Source organism: Haliaeetus albicilla, chromosome 12 (genome assembly GCF_947461875.1).
Source record: "Haliaeetus albicilla chromosome 12, bHalAlb1.1, whole genome shotgun sequence".
Lineage (NCBI taxonomy): Eukaryota > Metazoa > Chordata > Aves > Accipitriformes > Accipitridae > Haliaeetus > Haliaeetus albicilla.
The window spans coordinates 24799924-24820684 of NC_091494.1; the positions used below are offsets into that span (position 1 = coordinate 24799924).

A 20761-nucleotide genomic window follows, 5' to 3' on the forward strand; every position below is an offset into this window, starting at 1 on the left:
AGCAGTTCCAGAGCTTTTCTTGACAGTTGTTTGGCAGTGTGTGCTTAGCTGGACATCAATTAGGCTTCTACCGTCAGCTTGTCTGTTTGCAAACACAGTGACCACTTTTAGAGATAAACAGCAGAGATACCTTTAGATCATGATTAAATAGTATTTAGGCATAAGCAAAGCCTTGGTTCTTAGGCAGTGTCTCACAAATCATCTCTAATTTAGAAAATAATAGGGGCAGAAAACTGCCTAGGAGATAAAACTATAATTCAGAAGTTCTAGCATAGTATATTTAGGTAAACCAAAACCATAAGAACTGCCTGTCAGGCAAAAGAAAAAGAAACACTAAAAGATTATGTTTCTGATTGTTTTTTACTCTGTGCTAGCAGGAAAATTTACTGAATTTCTTCTATGGCACACTATCACATAAATTCATTGGGAACTATTAGTTAAAACAGTAATAACGAGTCCTTTTCCCCACAATGATTGCATGTCAAAGCCCCAGATGTAGGAAGGGGGTGAGGGGTAAAAAGATGGGGAAGGGAATGTCTTATGCAGGTATCTGCCCTTTAAGCTAGGAGACTGAAATTCCCAGGTGCTTTGTGTACATGTCAATATAATTTCACACAGACATAAATGGCCCTGGAGTGGAATGCAGCACATGTTTGCACCCGTACCAGTCAAACTGCACAATGATTTAGCGCATAAAGTGAGTTATGACATGGAGTTGAAATGAAAGAATAAAGTCAGAGTATCAGAATAAATATCAACAAAGTTGTGGCAAATATTTTCCCTTGTGACATACTCCTTTTAATAAAGGCAACAGAGAGGAGCTTAGTTACACACCAATTTGACATTACGCTAAGATTTGGTTTGGAGTCCTGGGTGCCTGATGGGAAAGTACCATAACAAAATTCTTGTAGCCAGTGAGTTTTCTGAAGATATCTTTCATTCAAATAGTAATCAGCACCCACCTTGTACAATGACAAGATGTGATGGCCTGAAGGATATTTACTCAGAAAAATGTTGCCCGGTAAAGCAATACTATGGTTCCTTTCCACAGCATTTTAGACAGTTGTCCTCTTGTTCATTACCATGAACCATTAATGAAACCATGGGAGAAGGTAAAGTTTTCAAGCTAAAATAAGCTCAAACATCCTGCACCAACTTTGGGTCAAGTCACAATAAGGAAGACAAAAACTCTGGCTTAAAGCCTTACTGGAGGGTCAAGAAAACAGAAAAGCAAGATTTAAGATCAGCAAACCAAGATTTAAGATCAGTGAAGATATGCAAACAAACAAAAGCAGGGTGGTAAACTGATAAGAAGATTTTGGACATGCTGCCTTACAGCTGACAAAGACTATGTACACATTTCAGCAAGCCAGCTTAAATATCTATGAGCATTAATTACCAATAGCAGTTTGATGGTGGAGGAAATGAAAGGCCAGGTACAGGAGTGTATTACTCCTCCCCCCTAGCAGTGTTTAGTTCCAAATTACTAAGAACAAGCTAGCTTCAAACATACACCACCACTGTGAGGCCCATTGTTTTATCTTGTGGGATGGGTGCTTACTAACATGACAGACAGATAAATAATTGGAAAATAAAAGTGCTTGAAACACATTTTGGGGCTACAAAAGGAGAATGATGTATGGAGGGGAACTAATAAGGAACTGCTGGAGGTTTATGAAGAACAAAGTGTAGTAAACGTAGGGAAATTCTATGACCTCAGTGGGCAAGCCATGCGGTTAGCGTGATGGAAGACAGACCATCCAGGCTTCTCCAGGGAGAGCAGCCTCTTGGTGTCCAGGCCCAGCTGAACAAAGAGAAGATGAAGGAACAAAATTGAGCAAGAGCTTCTAAGAGCTCTGAACTACTACCAAATAGAAATAGACCCTTGGCAAAAAGGCAAGGGAAGGGGGTTAATCATGAGAGCAACTGAGGGTCTGTGATACTTTAGAGCTAGGGACTGGAAACACATGGAAGAGGGAACAATGACAAACGTACAGAACATCTGTCATTAACCCTCCCTCCACTAAACACTTTCATTTATTTAAATTATGCAAGTTAATTCTTGCCCCCAAGACATGAAACAATGTGTTGAGATAACTAGAAATTCAGTCCCTAACTCTCACAGTTTAATAAATTTTAAGAACAGAACAGACTGATCAATCTCTTCTTTTCTGCAAAAAGGCCTTGCAAAGGGACCATATAAGCTCTGAAGTAAGGACAGTATCTTGTGTTTGGCTACTGCGTCTCTTCCAGAAAGACAGTCATTTTTCAGCTAAGGAGACCAAGACTCCACCACTGTCCTTACTATACGGAATGAATAAAGACAAACCTAAACAAGACTACTGAGCTGCAAAACAAACCCAAAGGCAAATGAAATTCAATGTTCTACTTTCCATAACAATAAACAGAAAATAAGTCTCTATAAAACAATATCAGCACTTCACTCAACCAACTACATTGCACACATTTTAAGTTTTCACATAAATCAGTGAGAAAGTTGATGTATTTAAAAATAAATATGTAGTCTGTTAAAACTGGCATGCCCAGCTTTTTTATTTTTTACAGACTGGATGGAAAGGAATGGATTGTGTATATATGGCCTTTGTTTGTATTTTCTGTTTTACTTGTCTTTCCAAAAGCAAACTGGTCAGCTTCACTGTGGTTTCTACTGGGTTTCATTTTCTGACTATCACAGACTATTGTTTCTTTGCAAGATTTTAAAATATTTCAGTGATTTTGAATGCTCAAATAGCTTAATAGACATGTCAACTGATTTTCAGAAAGTACAAAGGACCATCCTCAGGATATCAGGCTTTCCAAAGATGTCTCAGGTACCCCAAACCAACTAGTCTCTCTAGAAAAAACCTCAGCCAGTTTTTTGACAAAGGCCTAAAGGAGGGTTGCATGTCTCAGACAACATGTAAGAACAAGACCGGGATCCTGACCCTACTGAAATCACTAACAAAACTCTCACTGAGTCCAGTGTAAGCAGGATTTTCCTCTGGTCTTTAGCTGTGAGCCTGCGAACAGCCAGGCAAACGTGAAGCAGCCTGGCTGAAGCCATGTCCCTGAAACAAGAAGGAAAAGCGCACACAGGATACTGAAGTGAGGAAGAGCAAGGGTTACGGCAGCAGGAATTCCTGATTACTTGAGTGGCTGTGCTCATCCCAGTGCTTCTATTAAAATTTATGCAATCTTATATTACACTCACTTGGCAGACAAATTTTTTTAGTGGGAATTTGGAAGAGGAGAGATTGCTAGCTGGTGAAAAGAAATTGGAAGGCCGTTGTGGGTAGGGTGGGGCCTGAGAGATGGTAGTGATGAATATGCCCAATAGCACAGTTCTGCACTGTCTGGGTTGTGCAGACGAGCATTTATTCCCTAGCAACCAAAAGGCAAGGGAAAAAGTCTTCCACTGCACTGCACCATGGCTCCCTTTAGTTTCATAAAGCTAGCAGCCTGAGTCTCCATTGCCCTACACAGCCACAAGTGACATAAAAATTTGCAATGCTGCGAGGTCCCTTCCTTTCACAAACACCAAATAAACGTGACAGTGTTTCTTTAAGGGACATTTTAACCTACAGTATGTTCATTTTAATGCATTAAAGTGTGTTTGATTTTAGTCTGAAGGACAGTCCCAGCAAGGCTTTTGCTAAAGCCAGGCACTGCTTCTCTAATGAATTGTTTTAAGCAGCAGGTATTTCTATTTATTCTGGCATCAAGTAAAAACCCGCCCTGGAATATACAGAAACATTCAACACGAACCACTATGGAAAATGTTTTTAATGTGAGAAAATTCCTTTTCTTTTCCACTCACAGCAAACCAGCTAGTCTTTTCCCTTTCCTTGGGGATTAATTCTTTGTTGTGACACTGTTAGGAGACTGGAATCAATATTACATAGGGAGAAAGATTTAAATGAACAGTACACAGTACAGGCAGGACCAACCAGTTACTTGCTGTGGACAGGACACCACCCGACTGCAAAAGCAAATGGCCAAGGAAAAGGTAAAAATATGCAGTCCTTTATTCAGGTGTTCTATGTGGAATAAAAAAGGGTTGAAATCTACTTGGAGACATAGACCAAATGCTTTGTTTGCAAAATGTCGGCATATTTGGAAACACTTTACTATGATAAACTCATAAGAAGAAAGCAGGGTGTAGCTACAAAGGGAGGGAAATTGGCTAATAGCATCATAATATACAGCTCTCTATGGTACTTTTCACCCATAGCTCTCTACACACTTGAAAGAAGGAAAGGACTAAGAAATGAACACACTGGTACAGCAGAAGGATGTCATCTTTGCAGTCATCAGCAGTGCAGTGGCAAAACCAAAACCCAACTTCCCCATTCACGTATCAGTGTTTGGAAGGCTCAAGAAAAAGGACACAAATTATGGAAGGACTTATAATCTTCAGGACTCTCAGTAAGTTATCTTTGAGCCCTTTAATTAAAGCCAGCCAGGAGATGGGAATGTTTTTCACAAAACATTGATTCACTTGTGGAAACAGTCTGGAAAACTATGTTTCTCAATCCCCTCCGCTCTGATGCTCAGTTTTCTCCGGGCAGCTATTCCTTCTACTAAACCTGCTCATCTGCAATATGTACACTATACTCTGCTTTCTCTTCCCCGACATCAAGCCACAGAAAAGCACATGTGACTGCAGCAGAGGTAAAGACATTTTTAACCAGGGCAATTTAAGGATATTTAAGACACATTCTTATTTTCCATTTCCCAATTCCACACTGCCCCCACTTTTATTATTAGCTGAATACAGGGAAGCTTCAGCTTGGATCTGGGGTAACATGTACACTGAGGAATCAAGGCCAAGCTCTGCCTTGAAATATGCAGGATCATTCCTAACTAACCGTAAAGCTGCTTATTTGGCACTAGCAGTGGAAATATTGAACGAAAGGGGCATTCTCAATCTGCTTATGTCACAGAAAGGTTGGATTCTGACAACGTGCAAGGCTCCAAGCTGCAGCCTGATATTAATAGCTAGACATTAAACTCTCAATTTGGCTGGCTTAGATGCAGCTCAATTGGAACAAAGATTTTTCTGCAGGAAACGGCAGATCTGGTTAGAGTCACATCACGAGAGATGAGTCTGAAGCAGCAGCAGACTGCAAACTTTTTGACCAGTGTGTGACAAGGCTGTGTCCCGCAAAGCAAACCATCCCTGTTCAAACTGCACAGCATATTGGAGGTCCTGCAACTGAGGCTGTTGAAACACAGTTGTTGCTAATGTATTGCACACAGGCATATTGTTTTCCTTCTGTCCACCTCCTTTTGAATTCATTCGTTCTTAACTTAGACAACCAAGTGGGGCAATAAGCATTAACAAATTATTTCTTAAACAAATGTGGTTCTGTTTCTTGATGCAGCCAGTGGGGTATCACCCCACAAAGACATACCTACATATTTTCACCATTTTTGAGCTTGTTTCAGCCATTATGTAACCTTCCACACTACCTTGGCAGCTGGGCCAAGAAAATTTGAATGAAGTCCCCAGAGCAACTGGTTTCAGTGAGGGGCCCCTGCCAGAATACAAATACAAACCTCCTGCTGCTGTTTTCTCTCTGTGTCTGCATGGCAGGCAAAGATTCCAGACAGGTTTTTCAATATGGATCTTTTTGAGCACAAATGAACACCTCTTATAAGCCATTTAAACTTCATAATCTCACTTCCTAACAACAGCTGGGCCTCAATACTTCCACCAGGGAAAGTTTTGCTTCCATATTTCTTACAATATAAAGAAAATCAAGGCACTGTCACTAAAAAAAACCATTACCTACAGCATTCTGAGTCCTCTTATTTCAGTACACATAATCTAACAGATTCTTTATAGTCTCTTAAACATGACTAAGCAACATTAGATTCTGGACTTGTATTGCATCATATACTCAAGGACATCACACTGCTTTGTATGAGAACTTCTTAAGCCATGCAATCTCCTGTAGCTTTGCACTCAAAATCCTCATTTCACAGAGGAAGACAGAAGCATTCAGCATGTAAGTGACTTGCCAAATGACACACAATGAGTCAATACCAGAGCTAGGAATAGAAATCAGGAGTCTAGAGTCCAGATTCTCTGCCTTATATAGCGCAGTAGCCCCAGTCTCCTAGTTTAGGAGAGTGCCTGCTCACCAGAAGGATGTTTCTTCCTTTACAGGATGGCAGTGTACCACATTGCAATGGCCAACTTTATCCATAAGCAGGTATGAAAACAGATATGCATCTGCTGAGACCATGTTCTGCATCTATAAAGGCGAAGTATAAGATGAGAAATGAAAGCAAGTTGCTGTTCTAGAGAATTTTGGGGAGTGCTATAACCTCAGCATCACCATCAAGACCAAATGAATGTCACTCTTTGGACTAGCTTCTTGCTTTTGCAGGCGGTCTTGCTGATTTGGAGGGGACAATCTGGCAGCTGGAGTGAGGAATAGGAACTTGGCAACAATAGAGATGGCTGAAACATCAACATAATTCTTCATAAACCAGTATGGTATACGAATGGGCATCAGCCTACTTCGATTGTTGCACTGATATTAAGCCCAAGTAAAGGCCATGTTACATTGCATATATATAGGGCACAGAATGCTGGCTACTAAAAACCTACTTCTCTACAACCGACACCTCTTTTTCCCTGTTCTGACTGACTAAGGAAGAAAACTGGAGGATCTTTCACACAGTTAAAATTTAGTACTACCAACACCAACGACTTTCTCAAACCAGATGCATGCCACAGATGTACATTCCTTAATTTATTCTTCCTCTGCTGTGAGACGTATGCAAATGACACAACAACGCCAAATTCCCTTCTGATCTAATATCTGTAATATGAATGGATTACATATGGGCTAACTTTCATCAGTAAAGAAAAATCAGTTATATCACCAATACAATACCTTTGGCAGAGAAAGAAGAATGAAGCTAATACAGTGCTACATTCATCCACAGAAGGCAATGATCTCTATATAAATCACAAGTATATAATATATTCAAGGCATCAGACACATTGTCCATAATTAACAGATACTGTCCTCTGGGCTTAGGTCACACATAAGGACGCAGAAAGATGAAACATCTGTTTTATGGATAGGGATCCATTAAAATCCAGCATTCTAATTTCATACTGCACCATCGCATTACTCTTTAGCAAGCTGATGAACAAAGGAATTGGTTCTCTTTTTCAGGCTCTACCTCCAGCCACTATGCATAAGAAGTATTTTGCAAGGCAGGGACAGATGAGATATCAGAGTGCAGTATAACTTGAGTGGACTTCATTCAGATTGCAGCCCTACCGGAATAGTTCCTTGTTTTACGGTTTTGAAGAAAACTTACAAAATATGCTAACAGCATATACAACACAGAGTTAAGGGCCTAAATTGTAGATGATCTGAAACAACTGCAGCAACTTGCCAGCTTGGGTACAGGCAATAATGCTTGAAAATTGATGTTATCAAAATATTTACTTATTTCAACAGTATTTAAGAAAAGATGGTATCATATGATGGAGGATTTCATCTGTACTCAGGGATAAGGCACACTGCCTCTGGGTTCAGGCAACAGAAACAGTGGGGCATAGAAAATGCATAAGTGAAGATGCTAGTGCTTTGCTGCCACATAATGAAACTGTCAGGGGAGAAGGAAGGAAAAGTAGGATTGAAGAGAGCAAAGAGGCCAGACTGGTTTTATCCCAGGAACATTCACCTTCTAAATATCTTGGAAAAACTACACTGAAAAGACTAACAAATGAGTTTAATCTTTATTGCTCTGATCTTCCACTTTCTCCACTGCAGCCACAGCCTGCAGCAAGTCGCAGCACAGGAAAGTACTTGAGTATTGTAAGAACAGAAAAGAAGTCATAAAAATATTTCCTTAGTCATGCTGTCTATGGTAATATAATTCCCTGAATAGAGTTCTTCAACAATACTGTCTTTAAAAATGGAAAGAGCTCTGACCTTAGTCAGCATGTGTCTTCCATCAGCTTTTTTTTTTTTTTTTTTTTTTTTTTTTTAAAACTTCTTTATTGTATCTTACCACAGTCATGTTCAGATGCAGGTACACAGTGTAAAAACTTTCCTCAGTGCAAGTGTGTTTTCCATTGGACACAGAATAAATGCATTGTGAGGGATTCTGACTGGAAAGAAAACTTGGACGTAGAGGCCAGTCCTTGTTCATGTTTGAAAAGAAAATGTATGTATTTTTCAGCTCTGTATTTCCTCCTTTCACCTGATCAGTCTCCACAACACAGAGAGGGAAGGACCTGCATTCTGAGATGAGACTTCTGTAGGTAGTTTCAGAGCTCCTACTGAAGGCACTTTCTCCCATGCTCCTTCCTCATCACCCACTATTGTCAGCATAGCAACCCCTGGTCTGCAAGTGTCTCTCTGAACACTGGAGTGTAAGATCAGCTGAAAACCAGGATCCATTCCAAGTTTACACAGAATGTAAAGGGGCCACTTGACTTTGAGTCAAGCCTAAAAAAAAAATAACGTAATCATCATAGAGAGGATGTTGAGCTATGCCTCCAAACACTGCTGCTACTGTGGTGATTAAAAAAAAAAAATACCAGGAGAACAGATACAGTGAAGGTAACTGCTAACCTAAGTTAAATACAAAAATAAGTAAAGTATTTAATTTGTGGGATGTAAGGACCGTGTGTATCCAGGGTTTCGATAAGACTAAAAGCAGTTAGGAAGTAGGAGGAGTAGGAGGCAGGAAAGCAGATTTAACTGGGCTATCCTACAATGAGGTATTCTTCTCTGATGTCTGAGTGCCAGTTTGATATGGGAGTGTTACACAGGTTCTTACAATGGGAAATACATTCATTAGTTAGCAAATTCTTGGTTTAGGTGAGAGAACACTGAAAGGAGCATCGTACAGACACACCGAAAAACAGTTTCTTAACCTCCACTTATCTACTTCTACATCCGCTCCAAAGTAGAAATACTAAGATTACTTCCTGAACTCAGAGACCTCCAGTGCTTAGAAGGGGTTAATATTTAATGGCTTATTTATAGTTCATACCTTGCTCAACTAATCCATATTTGCATCACAGAGTTATACAGAATAGCAAAAGTAACATCACAGCAAACCAAAAAATGAAAGATTGCACAGAAACCTCCTCTTAGCATAGAGTTGGCTATCAAAATACTCTCCCTTACTTCTTTGACTTACCCACAGTGTCACAAGGCTCGTCTTTGTGTACGCAGAAATCTGTCCTAAAAAGAAAAACAGAACAGAAGTGAAATGTATCCTGTGCCTCCAGACTTCAGGCTAGGAAAAAGCAGTGATGCATGACTCACTTATCATGGGTATTGAGGTTTGGGGTTTGTTTTGGTTTTTTTAAACTGCTGTGCAGTCTACCCGATGACAACACAGATAGCAGCATTGATTGCTACTGCAAGATTACAAGCAATTATGTGAATCAGCTGCACATACTACAGTCCAAAGATTTAGCATGTAAAAGAGTACTGCCTCACTCACTCTATGATGTCAGACTTCTTCAGCCACTGGATTAAAACTGAATCTCTTATTTTCACAAGGGAACTGTAACAAAAAGGAGCAGACACCCTGTGATGCAATAGCACCATCAAAAGTGGGAGGAGGAGATATGTGGGGACACTGCCTGGAGACACAGAACTGATCATTTATACCCAGAAATTCTCAGTTCTTCAGTTTTTTTCTTCTTCCACTAGAATAGAAAAGGACAAGAAAGAAGCAGGACTAAACAGAGAAAGACAGATGTTGACAAAAAAGAAGAAAGAGATTTTCAGGATTTGCCAGGTAACAGCTAGGTGAATTGGCTTCAGCTAAACTTATTACAGTCAGATTTGCCATTTTATGATTTGAATCCAACACAGGTTCAAGAGACTTCATTTGGTCTCTGTTACTCCCCCAAATCTCAACCAGTCTCCCTAGATCTCATCAAGGCAGGAAAAGATACTACATATGCCACTGGCACCCACAAATCAAACAGGGATCCATGGAGCTGTATTAAACAGAAACAGAATAAAAACCCTTGAAGCTCACCATCTAAGCAATGACACTTTATGCGAGAAGATTTTGTAAATGAGATTCCTCATGACAGAAAAAGAGGTGTGGGAGGAAAAGTATTTTATAACTAAATTAATGGTTTGAATACATTTCAATAAGCACTGAGACCTGAACTTTTAGGAGCTATCTTTACCAGACCTACTTTGCAGTGCAATCTGCTATGAAGAGGAGCTAGAGAAAAGCATCACATGTGCTAAAACATTTCAGAAGTTCCTTAACCCAAGGGAAGCTGAGGAACCATAATCTCTATCATTATGGCTTTCCTCACCCCGTGGGGAGGCTAGTGAGAGAATCATATTAGTACATTTGGAGTGTGTCATTTAAAATGCCTGAGTCCCCAGTGGGATTTTGAGGTTAAGAGTTTGGCAGGGGGAAGATTAAAAATACTTAGAGAAAGATAAATACTACGAAAAAGATAAAAATAGAGAAATATTAAAAATACTTTCTTCTTGAAGAAAAAATATGAAACTAGGGTTTATAGGAAAAGGGATTTAAGGCCCAGGACTGTAACTGATGAACCCAAATCCTTCACACCAAACTCCTTTGAAAGTCACAAATCAAGTTGTCAAGGGCTTAAAAGGAGAGGAACAGCAGCTATTTACCAGCTCTTGTTAAGCAGACACTGAAAACTAGCCATACTTCAATGCAGAAAAAAAACCATTACAACCATCAAAGTGTTAAAAAAATCAGATAGGAACAAAACAAAATCGGAAGCTACGACCACACACCAGCCCCAGCTTTCATTTTTCACCGCAGCCTTACTGTGTCTCGACACCTTGGCATCCCAGCCTTTCCAAAGAAGACTAATGACAGTCTCCTGACGGAGCTGGCACAAGCATGCCTGCTTGAGTTCCCAGAGCCAACTTGACAGGGGTTTATTTAAGGACTTATTATGTTATATAAACTGGTAAATCAAACAGATGCTTTTCTTGTGACAACAGATAGCCAAACTATTAGCAAATGGCAGGAGGCCATTGCTAGAAAAGCATCTCTTCAGGGGCTGGCCAGCTCTGCAAATAAAGCACAGCAATTTTGCTCCTTGCACTGTTGTACACTGAAAGCTGTCTGGCACTTCCAGGCAGCTCCCTGGAGAAATTACCACCATGCCATAAAATGAGGGGTCTTGTAAATGATCCAGCACAACTTGCAGACTGTTGTACAGAGGTAGAACAATCTTCGTCTATAAAGAGAGTGTTGTGATGCTATCTAGTCAGGGAAGACTTGAAACAAGTCAGCAAGAAGAACTGAATGCAGCTGCCCAATTCACAGCATGCAGGCCTGCATGTATGAAACCTCCTCAGCCCATCCTTTAAACTGTCATAAACACGAGTCCAAGAAACACCATCCTTCTATTTAAAGATTGGGTACCAAAATGCTAGGATTTAAATCATCCAGACCTATTGTAAACTTTTTACCCCCCAAATCTGTGGCCAAACAGAAAAGCACATCCAAACCTTTAGGCACAAATTAACTTGGTGGGTCTCAGTCTTCTTCCAAAGGCAAGCAGCCACCCCATCACAAAACCTATATACTGAAACTCCTGCAGTCCTTTCCTGGCAATCAGAGGGGAGCCAAAGACTGAAAAGGCAGTAAGAAAGATCTGTCTCACCTGTGGAGCAGTCACACCAGTGAGGTAAGATGGCCCCATCATGGCATTGAAACTGATCTGCTTTTACAAAGGTTTCAATCACAGGTCTCTGGCACGTTTTTGAGCTTAACTGCATCTGTATTTTTGAAGGGACAGCTTGACATGGATGATACTATAATGACACTCCAAGAATATAAAAAAGATATCTTAATATTCACTGCATGTGCAGAGGTGTCTTACCACAGAGACATAGTTTTGTTAGCAGAATCCTTTATAGAGCTATGTTGGAATAAAACTCTTACTCCAGGAGCTGCAGTTCAAATCCAAGATCTGACCTTATCACACTAAGTCTTGGACAATATATTGAAATCACACGCTGTAGCTGTGAAGCAATTTTACTCTTCACTTTTAGCCACTGACTGAATCAAGCAGGACATGTGTTCTCACCTTCTAGGGACCTGTGAAATTCTCTGTCATTATCACTTGTGGTACTGAACAGAGTGTTTCTATTAGCAGACTTAAACTATTCTTCTAAAAAAATGACAAGTCAATTGCTTTTGTTCAATAAAAATAGCCAGAAAAGAAGAGCTCAGAACTCCTCCTACAGTCACTCCTCCATCTGGCTCACATGAACTGGAAAAAAATACCTAACGGTGCTAAGCTAAATTCTGCAATTCAAGTCCTTCCTGTAAGAAAGAAGGACAGGAGTTGAACTGTGCAACATGAATAAGAAGTATTCTGTTTAATGGACACTTCCCAGCATCCTTCAAATGACATCTTTTGACCAGTTTAACCCTGTAGGGTCATAAAGCTAAAGGACAGAGAAAACTGGTACAGTCAAAAACCTGCCAAAAAAAACTTTCCACATCCATATGTACATTTAGTAGCACTATGTGCCCAGTTTCCTCGATGCACATTGAATTGCTTCATTTGCCCATTTAATGGGAAGGCAAAGGGCTGGAGAGATGTGGAAGGGAGGAGCAGGCTGCAAATGGAATAACCACACCAGTATGTCAGGAAAAAAACAAGTCTTTGCTTAATGACAGCTCTGAATTCTGTCCCTATCAGCGTTTTTGTCATTCTTCACTCTACTATCACATCACCTATAAAGTGACCCAAACACCTACAGCCAGGAGGTGGGGAGAACATCAGTATGTCTGAAGATTTCCTAGGGAATGCAAAAGACAGAAGATCAAGAGGGGGAATGTGTTTCAAATAAGACATGCTTCTAAGATCACTAAGATACAGATTCTGCAGACAGAAGTTATTCTGGTCAGCTGCCCATTAAAACATGAAGTACATTATCCATAGATGCCAGAGATCTGAATTTCTGCAAGTTCAAAAGCAGAACTTGAACAAGAAAAGTCTGATGACTATAGAGACCACAACGCTATACTCAGACCTTCAGGACTCTTAATAGATTATTCCCACTGTCTCATTTATTTACTGGACAATTGTACATCTTATTTCACAGACACGGAATGCCTCTTACCTGGAACTCAATCAGGTGGATGCTATTAAAATCCAACAGAGGGGATATTTGCCACCTAGGTAATCTACTTTTGCATACAAATGAGTATATGGGGAACATCAGTTAGAGGTGAAGTTTCAAAAGGCAAGCATGCCTTGGTGTTTTAAATGAACACAGCCAGATTGGAACCAGAGGGATTTCTTCAGAGGTTGACCCCAAAGAATCTGTTTCTATTCCTAAAGCAGCTGCAGCTGCTGAAAATTCAGCTTCTGCTTTTTCTGGCGCAATTGCTTCTGCTGGACATGCTGTTGCTCCCATGTCCTCTACCACTGGTCCATCTGTACAGTCTGGGGAGGGTCCAGGGACACACACACACACACACACACACATCCAAAGCCAAGAGTAGAAAACCTCATTTCCCTGATGCAGGAATTGGGCTGCTGGGCCAGAAGTCTTCCAAGCAATGCGGCATCCTCTATGCGGCAGAAGCGGGATGGGTTAAGGATGACAAGACATAGCAAGAAGGAAGGAAAAAGATTACAAGCACACATGCTGGCCTATCAAACAGGAAAAACTCTGCTCTTATGCACAGTATTGTGCTCCCTGGCCTGAGTCTTTCTCACAAAATCTGAATCTAGTTTCTAACCCAACTGAACCTGTACTTCTCCAGCTACTCTGACTGCAAAACCCTACAAATTCTTCCTCAGATGCCTGAGTCCAACTCATTTAGCCTGACATTATGCATTCAGTTTTATAAGCTGCGGAGAGACTGCACAGATTAAATGCTCCGCTCATTCCCTCCACCCTGTGCTTAGAGCACATCAGAAGAGATTCTGTATGCTTCACTTGTCATGCAGGACAACTGGATGCCCAGATGAGTTTAACAAAAATGTTAGTTATTTATTTAGGCCCTGATCCAATGAAGCACATGCTTAACTATAACCAGGATGTGCAGCCCATTGACTTCAAAAGAACTATTCACCCTGTCTGAAATGTTAAGTATCTGCTTAAGTGCTTGGTTGGACTACACTGAATACAGATGAGAGGGAAGGATTTGGGGGAACTGCACACATGTCTGTGAAGGTGCATTCTTAGGCACTTTGCTGGCCCCATGCCCACCTCACCAGCTATTTTACTGAACACTCACCAAAATCCCATGGATAGTTTGCAATGTGACTATTAACACAATAGATTATTACAATCAGAATGGCAGTTTATGCAAAAACATATATTTCTACTTACATTGTTGGCAGAGAGAAAAAGGTGAAAGAGGTGAGCAGTACCAAACTGCAGTACAGACATTTCTTTTCTCAAATTGGGGAAGAAGGGGGTAGGAAGTAGTGTTTTTCTAGCACGTACAGCATCCATTTTACACTATATTTTTGTGCTCACTTTACGTATTTAGAGATCATTTCTATAACAATGCATTCTTCATTTACATCTTAAAATATGCAATCAACTTAAAAGACCATGAATTTGCTACTCAAAATTTATGGTAACTGTGAGGAACATGGGACTTGTATTGTGAGATTGAGTTCAGGTAGTGTAAACTTAGAGGAAAAAGGACTACAGGTTAATAGGGACAACACCCTTTTTGCTTAATTTATCTGGGCCATACCCTGATGTGTTTAATACATCAACAGGTACAGAGCTGCAGGCTGCAAGGAATTTTGCTGAAGTATTCATACACAAATTATTTCACATCTGAAATAAATGCAGCAGTTTTCAAACATACAAACAAATTAAGAATGGCACTCCTCCTCTATCTCAGTTGTGACAGAAGAGGGGTGTTAAAGTGGTTATTTCCTGGGGCAAAAAGAGAGAAAATTAATTTAGTTTATGGTATTCATCTCTCACTTTCTTTAGGAGATAACTCCCTCACGACCTCCCCACTACTGACACACTGTCTGCTCCTCTCAGACTGTTCAGCTGATTCATACCTACTTACACACAGAGCACTTGTTCTCATCTGCGTTCTCAATTCCACAGCTTCTTTCTTCTAGGAAGAAGGCCTTATGCTCTAAAACCTCATCTATTTTTTTTCCATTTATACCCACTGGTGTGAGAAAAAAGTATCACCTGTGCTACAGCCATGTCTTGCCTGTACCCTGACTACGACATGATATAGTGACCATGGCTACAACAATGCTCTGGTTCAAAAGGAGAGATGCTTTTGCCCAACCTTTTTAAGTATACACAGAAACAAGAAAAATCACTTTCATCTGAGGCATCTGAACAGCATGTAGGTAGCAGATGTACCATCATCAACAGATCTTTTTCTTAGATTACTACTAGACCAGATAACCCCATCATGGACTATGGGCCATTATTGGTTGAAGTAAACTGATAAACCAGACCTTACTATACCTGGTTACAAAAACAGCAGCATCCACAGGAGGGGTGTCATCCCTCGCACCTGGAACCTGGTTGTTACCAAGGTATTTTGCCCCACCATATTCTTCATTTTGCCATTGACAAAAGCTCTCCAGAGACCTCTCTCCATGATGTCCAATAGACAACTTCGCCTTTTGGAAAAAAACCCAAACAGATACAAAAGAAGAAATATCAGTCACAGTCTACATAAAGCATTAGACCTCCGATGAAAAATCAGAGGCTCAAAGATATAGATGTGATAGAACAAAAAGTGCAAAACCAGCTTCATCTGAGCAGGTGAACTAGGGACTTTGGAATCCACACTGACTCCTGTCATTTGATCTACAGAACAAACTCCATCACCTGGCAGCAGTCATAAGCTTCTAATACAGCACTACATTCAAAAGTCTTGTAAGTCTGAAAGTTATATATTTGATACCAGAGCCATATAATATTTAACTTTTGTAACAGTTAACTCCTGAGACTGGTTTGCAACTATAAGCAGACGAAAATTTACCAGGAAGGGTAAATGAAAGGACTGTAGCTCCTTTCACTCCCACAGCCCTCTATACTTTTCATATTTAATACTGCCTGGTGAAGTGTGGCAGGCACTACTTACAACTTGTTTGTGATCATGTGGCCAGGCATGCCCCACTTCCCCCTCCCACCCCAGCACAGGGATCCTGCCCTGCTTGTGAGACTACCACAGTACAATCACAGCAGCAAGGTAAAAATGAGTTGGAACTCACAGGTCGGTTGCGAAGGAGGACTAGTTTGGTCACTCGAATGCTGACTTTAATTCCAAGACTTTGATGTTGAAACATATTGTACACCTGTTAAAATGCAAAGAAAACATCCATAGTACATCAATAACAACACCAAGACCTAGTAATAGTTGAAGGAACTAATTGTGACTAAAGTTAGACATTTGTCCTTCAAAAAACTGTCCCAAAACAAACTCAAATGGGTTATGCTACTATACTCAATAAAACAAAGAATTTTTAAGAGCTACTGTGTTACCACTCTAAGAGTTCCACATACTACAGTGCAGCTAAAATACCTGCAAAACCACAGTAGGTTTGCTCCTACCATACTGCCCTGGGCTTCACCACGTAACCAATTTGTCACAGACTAATCTGAGCAAGATTCAGCATTCAGGGACAGAAAACATTAGAAAACAAAACAAAATAAAAAATACACAAGCTAGTTGGAGAAAGAAAAATACTTTTAACTGTAGTAAACAAGAGAAACAACAAAGGAGCAACAAAGGGAAGGAGAGAAATATTCCAAGGAACTCTAAACATAAACCAAAGTCTCAGGAACATGGACATACATTATGAAGCATCCATCTAATATGGATCTTCAGCATTTAAATATCAGAGATATCTGAATGCAAGATGAAATAATGGTGTGTTTTAGACTTCAGGAAATAGAATGGAAAAGCAATTTCCCTCTGTTATTTTCATATCTTATATAAGAGAATAGTAATAAGGCAGCACATAATGACACAAGCCTCAGGAAATACAAAAATAGCACCGGAAACTACCTTACTACTTTCTCCAGATTTTGCATTCCAGCTCAGATACTTCACCTCATTTTTATAGGTTAGAACATAAGATCTCAACTGATGCCAGAATTTTATTCCACTCATTTCTCCGTGTACAAATGCTTTAACTAGACTATATCAAAAAAGGTGAGGGAGTGGTTTATTTTAAAAAGGTGTAAAATACCACATAATAACCTTTGGATGAATACTGTATTCCCTACCCAGTCAAAAAAATAAAATCAAGACCACTGAAGAGAGACTCTTGACTAATGGAAGGCAGGATTTGGCTCCAGGTAAGCTATATTCCTTACTCACAGTTCGTTTGGCTAGAAATATCACACAGGCTCAGCTAACTTCCTACAACAAACCCAAGACATGAACACATTTTGGATATCATGTTTTGAATGCTTGGTATTTTTCCTATTTGTGCAAATATTCAGGAATGTGCTCACTGTAAGAGTGTTCTTAAGCTCTTTAGTGTTTGGGGTTGGATTTAAGCACACACATAAATGTTTCCTATAATTTAGGCACAGATTGCAAAACAGACGCTACTCAGTATTTGACCTACTGACCTTCACTATGAGCACAATAAGCCATTTATCTTCCCTGCTGCTGGTATACAAATGCATACAAGTGCTGGTACTATTTGGTTAGCTCCAGGGTATGTTGGTAGAGTAGTTAAGGCCTCTCACTACAGACCTGGGGGGATAAACTTGACACTTGCAGAAAAGAGCTCTGACAGTTGACCTATGTGTAAATGGAGACCTGGACATTCAGCTGAGAGGGTCAATGGGGCATCATGCTGATCAAGTCAATCTCTCATGTACCATTATAGACGTTAACGAACATTTGCCTGTAACGGATGCCTTTGATTTGCATAGCTTGCTGCTAGCTCTGACCATCCCATAAAGTTTCTACTCATATAATGAGAGCACAACTAATAGGTTCTTATCATTAAGCCTAATGGATGATAGTGCTTGCCTTTCTATCAGAGCAGACAAGCTGCCTGCCTCCAGACCCAGCACAGAGAGATCCAAACACCACTGACTTGAAAAGGTAGTTTTCACTGGCAAAACTTGCATAGAAAGAGCCAGCTGCTGGAGAATTTAGCATACCATTTTGAAGGCTGTCAGCCCTTCTTTCTTTTCTCTTGTGCTCTCTGTCCTTGTATTTGCATCCATCAGTCATCTCAGAAGAGCTCAACCTAGCTAGCAGCAGCAGCAACAATTTTTGCAGTTGTATTTGCATCCATCAGTCACCTCAGAAGAGCTCAACCTAGCTAGCAGCAGCCACAATTGGATACTAATCCAAAAAGACACTAGGCATGCAAAAGAGGCTTTACTTTGCTAGCTTATTTTCTTAAATGGAGCCCAAAGAAGCCCCAGATTGATGGTAGTTTGTGTTGCCTAGAAGGAACAATAACCTTTCTCTCTGCTAAATAAGCCTGACTTGTACAAGTGGCTGTTCTACTTCAGCACAACTAAAGCATTCAAACACAACCCACCTAGAGAAGAGACAGACCCCTTCTCATCAGAGATCTGCTCCAGCTAGCTCTGCTTCCATCCCCCACTGCGACTGCCTCAGAGGCTGAATCAGACTTTTCAGTCCATGAGCTCTGACTGGATTAAAAGGTAGACGCTTGCTTCAATGCAGTCAGACCGGTTCCTTTGCACTGCAATCAGTACTTTAATGTGTGTACAGGTAAACATACTGTAACTTGCCTGACACCACAGTGCTGGCCTACCAGACTCTGATAATGACAGGTTGCTGATTATCACTGTGGCACAAATCCAGGTGTATTAGCAAGAAGTGTTTCTCCTGGTGTTTTAGGATAGACAGTGTGCTGAATTTTGAAGATGTGGTGCAAGCAAGAGCAGCACCACATATTCTGACCATGCTTACGAGTTTAACTACATGAACAAATCTCTAAGTAGATGATTTATTGCTGGCAAAAGGCAAGAAAGTACGATAGCTGACAATACCCAGATGTTGGGGTAAATAATTTCTTAATGAAATTTCAAAAATTTTTCTCAGAGGTGGATAGACAGTTGCCAGAGTAACAGTAATTTTTTGTTTGTCTCATACAACTCTGCCACTGTTCCTCAGAATTTAAAGTGTGATCATAATAAGCTCAGCTGAAGAAGACATTAGCACTGTGATTTAAGATGGTCCAGCACCAGAACCGCAGGACACTGTCAAAATACCATATGTACAATTTCCCATCGTCTTTCATGAACCAATTTGAAGAGTGAAGAGACATCTCCAGCTTCATCTGCCTCCACCGATTCTTCTATTTCTTTCCCTGTTAGCAAAAAGCCCCCTGTATTATACAGTAAGGCCTACACAGATTTAGCTGGGAACTGTTCACAACCCACCCACAAATAAACTTGTCTTTCAAAATGAGCTAAGATCTGCAGGAAAATTAGCAAGAAAACAGACCTAAAAGTGTGCCTGCAAATTGGTCTGCACAAACATCACCACCCAAACAGCTCTTATTCATTAACCAAGTGTCTACAGGATGTATACTCTCATCACTATGCTGAGAGGACCTTCTCAATTAAAAAAGAGTGCAAGACAGTTCTGCGCAAGCGATTTGCCCTTGCATTTAGCCCAGACATAGGACTGTGAAATGGAGACACAGAGTTTGAAATTGAGAGGCAACCAGCCATATGGCACTTGAGCTTCTCTGACTAAATGCCTGCCAGACCCCACCCAGCTGCTCTCTCACAACCCCTCCTCAACAGCACAGGGGGACAAAATAAGTTGAAAAAGCTTGTGGGTTGAGATAAAGAGAGGGAGATCACTTACCAATTTGTCATAGGCAAAACATACTTGGCTTGGGGAAAATTTAATTTACTGCCAATTAAAATAATTTGTATATAGAGAAACAAAGATAAGTTAAAGCAATGCCTTCCCCTCACCTCATCCCACCACTTTTTCCTAGGCTCAACTTCACTCCTCCATTCCTGAATCCTCTACCTCCTTTCCCCTTACCCCAAGCCGTGCAGGGGGATGGGGAATGGGCGTTGCGGTCAGTCTATAACAGCTCCTCTCTGCTGCTCCTTCCTCCTCACAGTTTTCCCCTGCTGCAGCATGCGTCCCCTCCATGGGCCACAGTTCCTGTCAGGAGAACCTGCTCCAGTGCCGGCTCCTCTCCACAGGCCGCAATATTCTTCAGAGAATAGCCACCTGCCCCACCATGGTCTCTCCACAGGCTGCAGGGCAACCTCTGCTCCGGCACCTGCAGCACCTCCTCCTCCTGCTCTGACCTGGGTGCCCACACAGATTTTTTCCTCACACTTTTCTCCTCACTGCCAATGCAGCCTTTTGCCCTTTCTTGAATACGTTTTCACAGAGGTGCCAAGAGCTTTTCTGATGGGCTCTGCTGTGTCCTGTGGTGGGGCCACTGCAGAGCCGTCTGGAACCAGCTGTGTCCAGCATGTGGCAGCTCCAGGTGTCTCCTCAGAGAGGCCCCAGCAGCCCTCCACTGCCAGCTGCACCCAATACACTATCCTTTAAAATGAAAACCCAAACTGTCTCAAATCATGGTCTTTAAGGCTAGAAGGAACCCCAGTGAGAAGACAACCAGACCTTAAAAGCCTTGGTGAAAAAAAATATGAGATTGAGTTCAGCACAGGTTATTCACAGCCATTTTGGCAGCACACAGCCAGTGTTAAACCAGACTGTGCAAGGTAGGTTGCACCCAAAGGAAGCATTATCA

General features: G+C 40.9%; 1 protein-coding gene across 2 annotated transcripts in view; it reads right to left on the minus strand.

The window, feature by feature from the left end:
- ADAMTS17 (ADAM metallopeptidase with thrombospondin type 1 motif 17) overlaps nt 1-20761 on the minus strand; it is a 198389-nt gene that overhangs the window by 142893 nt on the left and 34735 nt on the right. For both annotated transcript variants that reach the window (XM_069798522.1, XM_069798521.1), the window contains exons 5-7: nt 16244-16327; nt 15489-15646; nt 9184-9227 (exon numbers count right to left, since the gene is read on the minus strand). In XM_069798522.1, coding sequence (XP_069654623.1) covers nt 9184-9227; nt 15489-15646; nt 16244-16327 — 286 coding nt within the window. The remainder of the gene's footprint in view (nt 1-9183; nt 9228-15488; nt 15647-16243; nt 16328-20761) is intronic.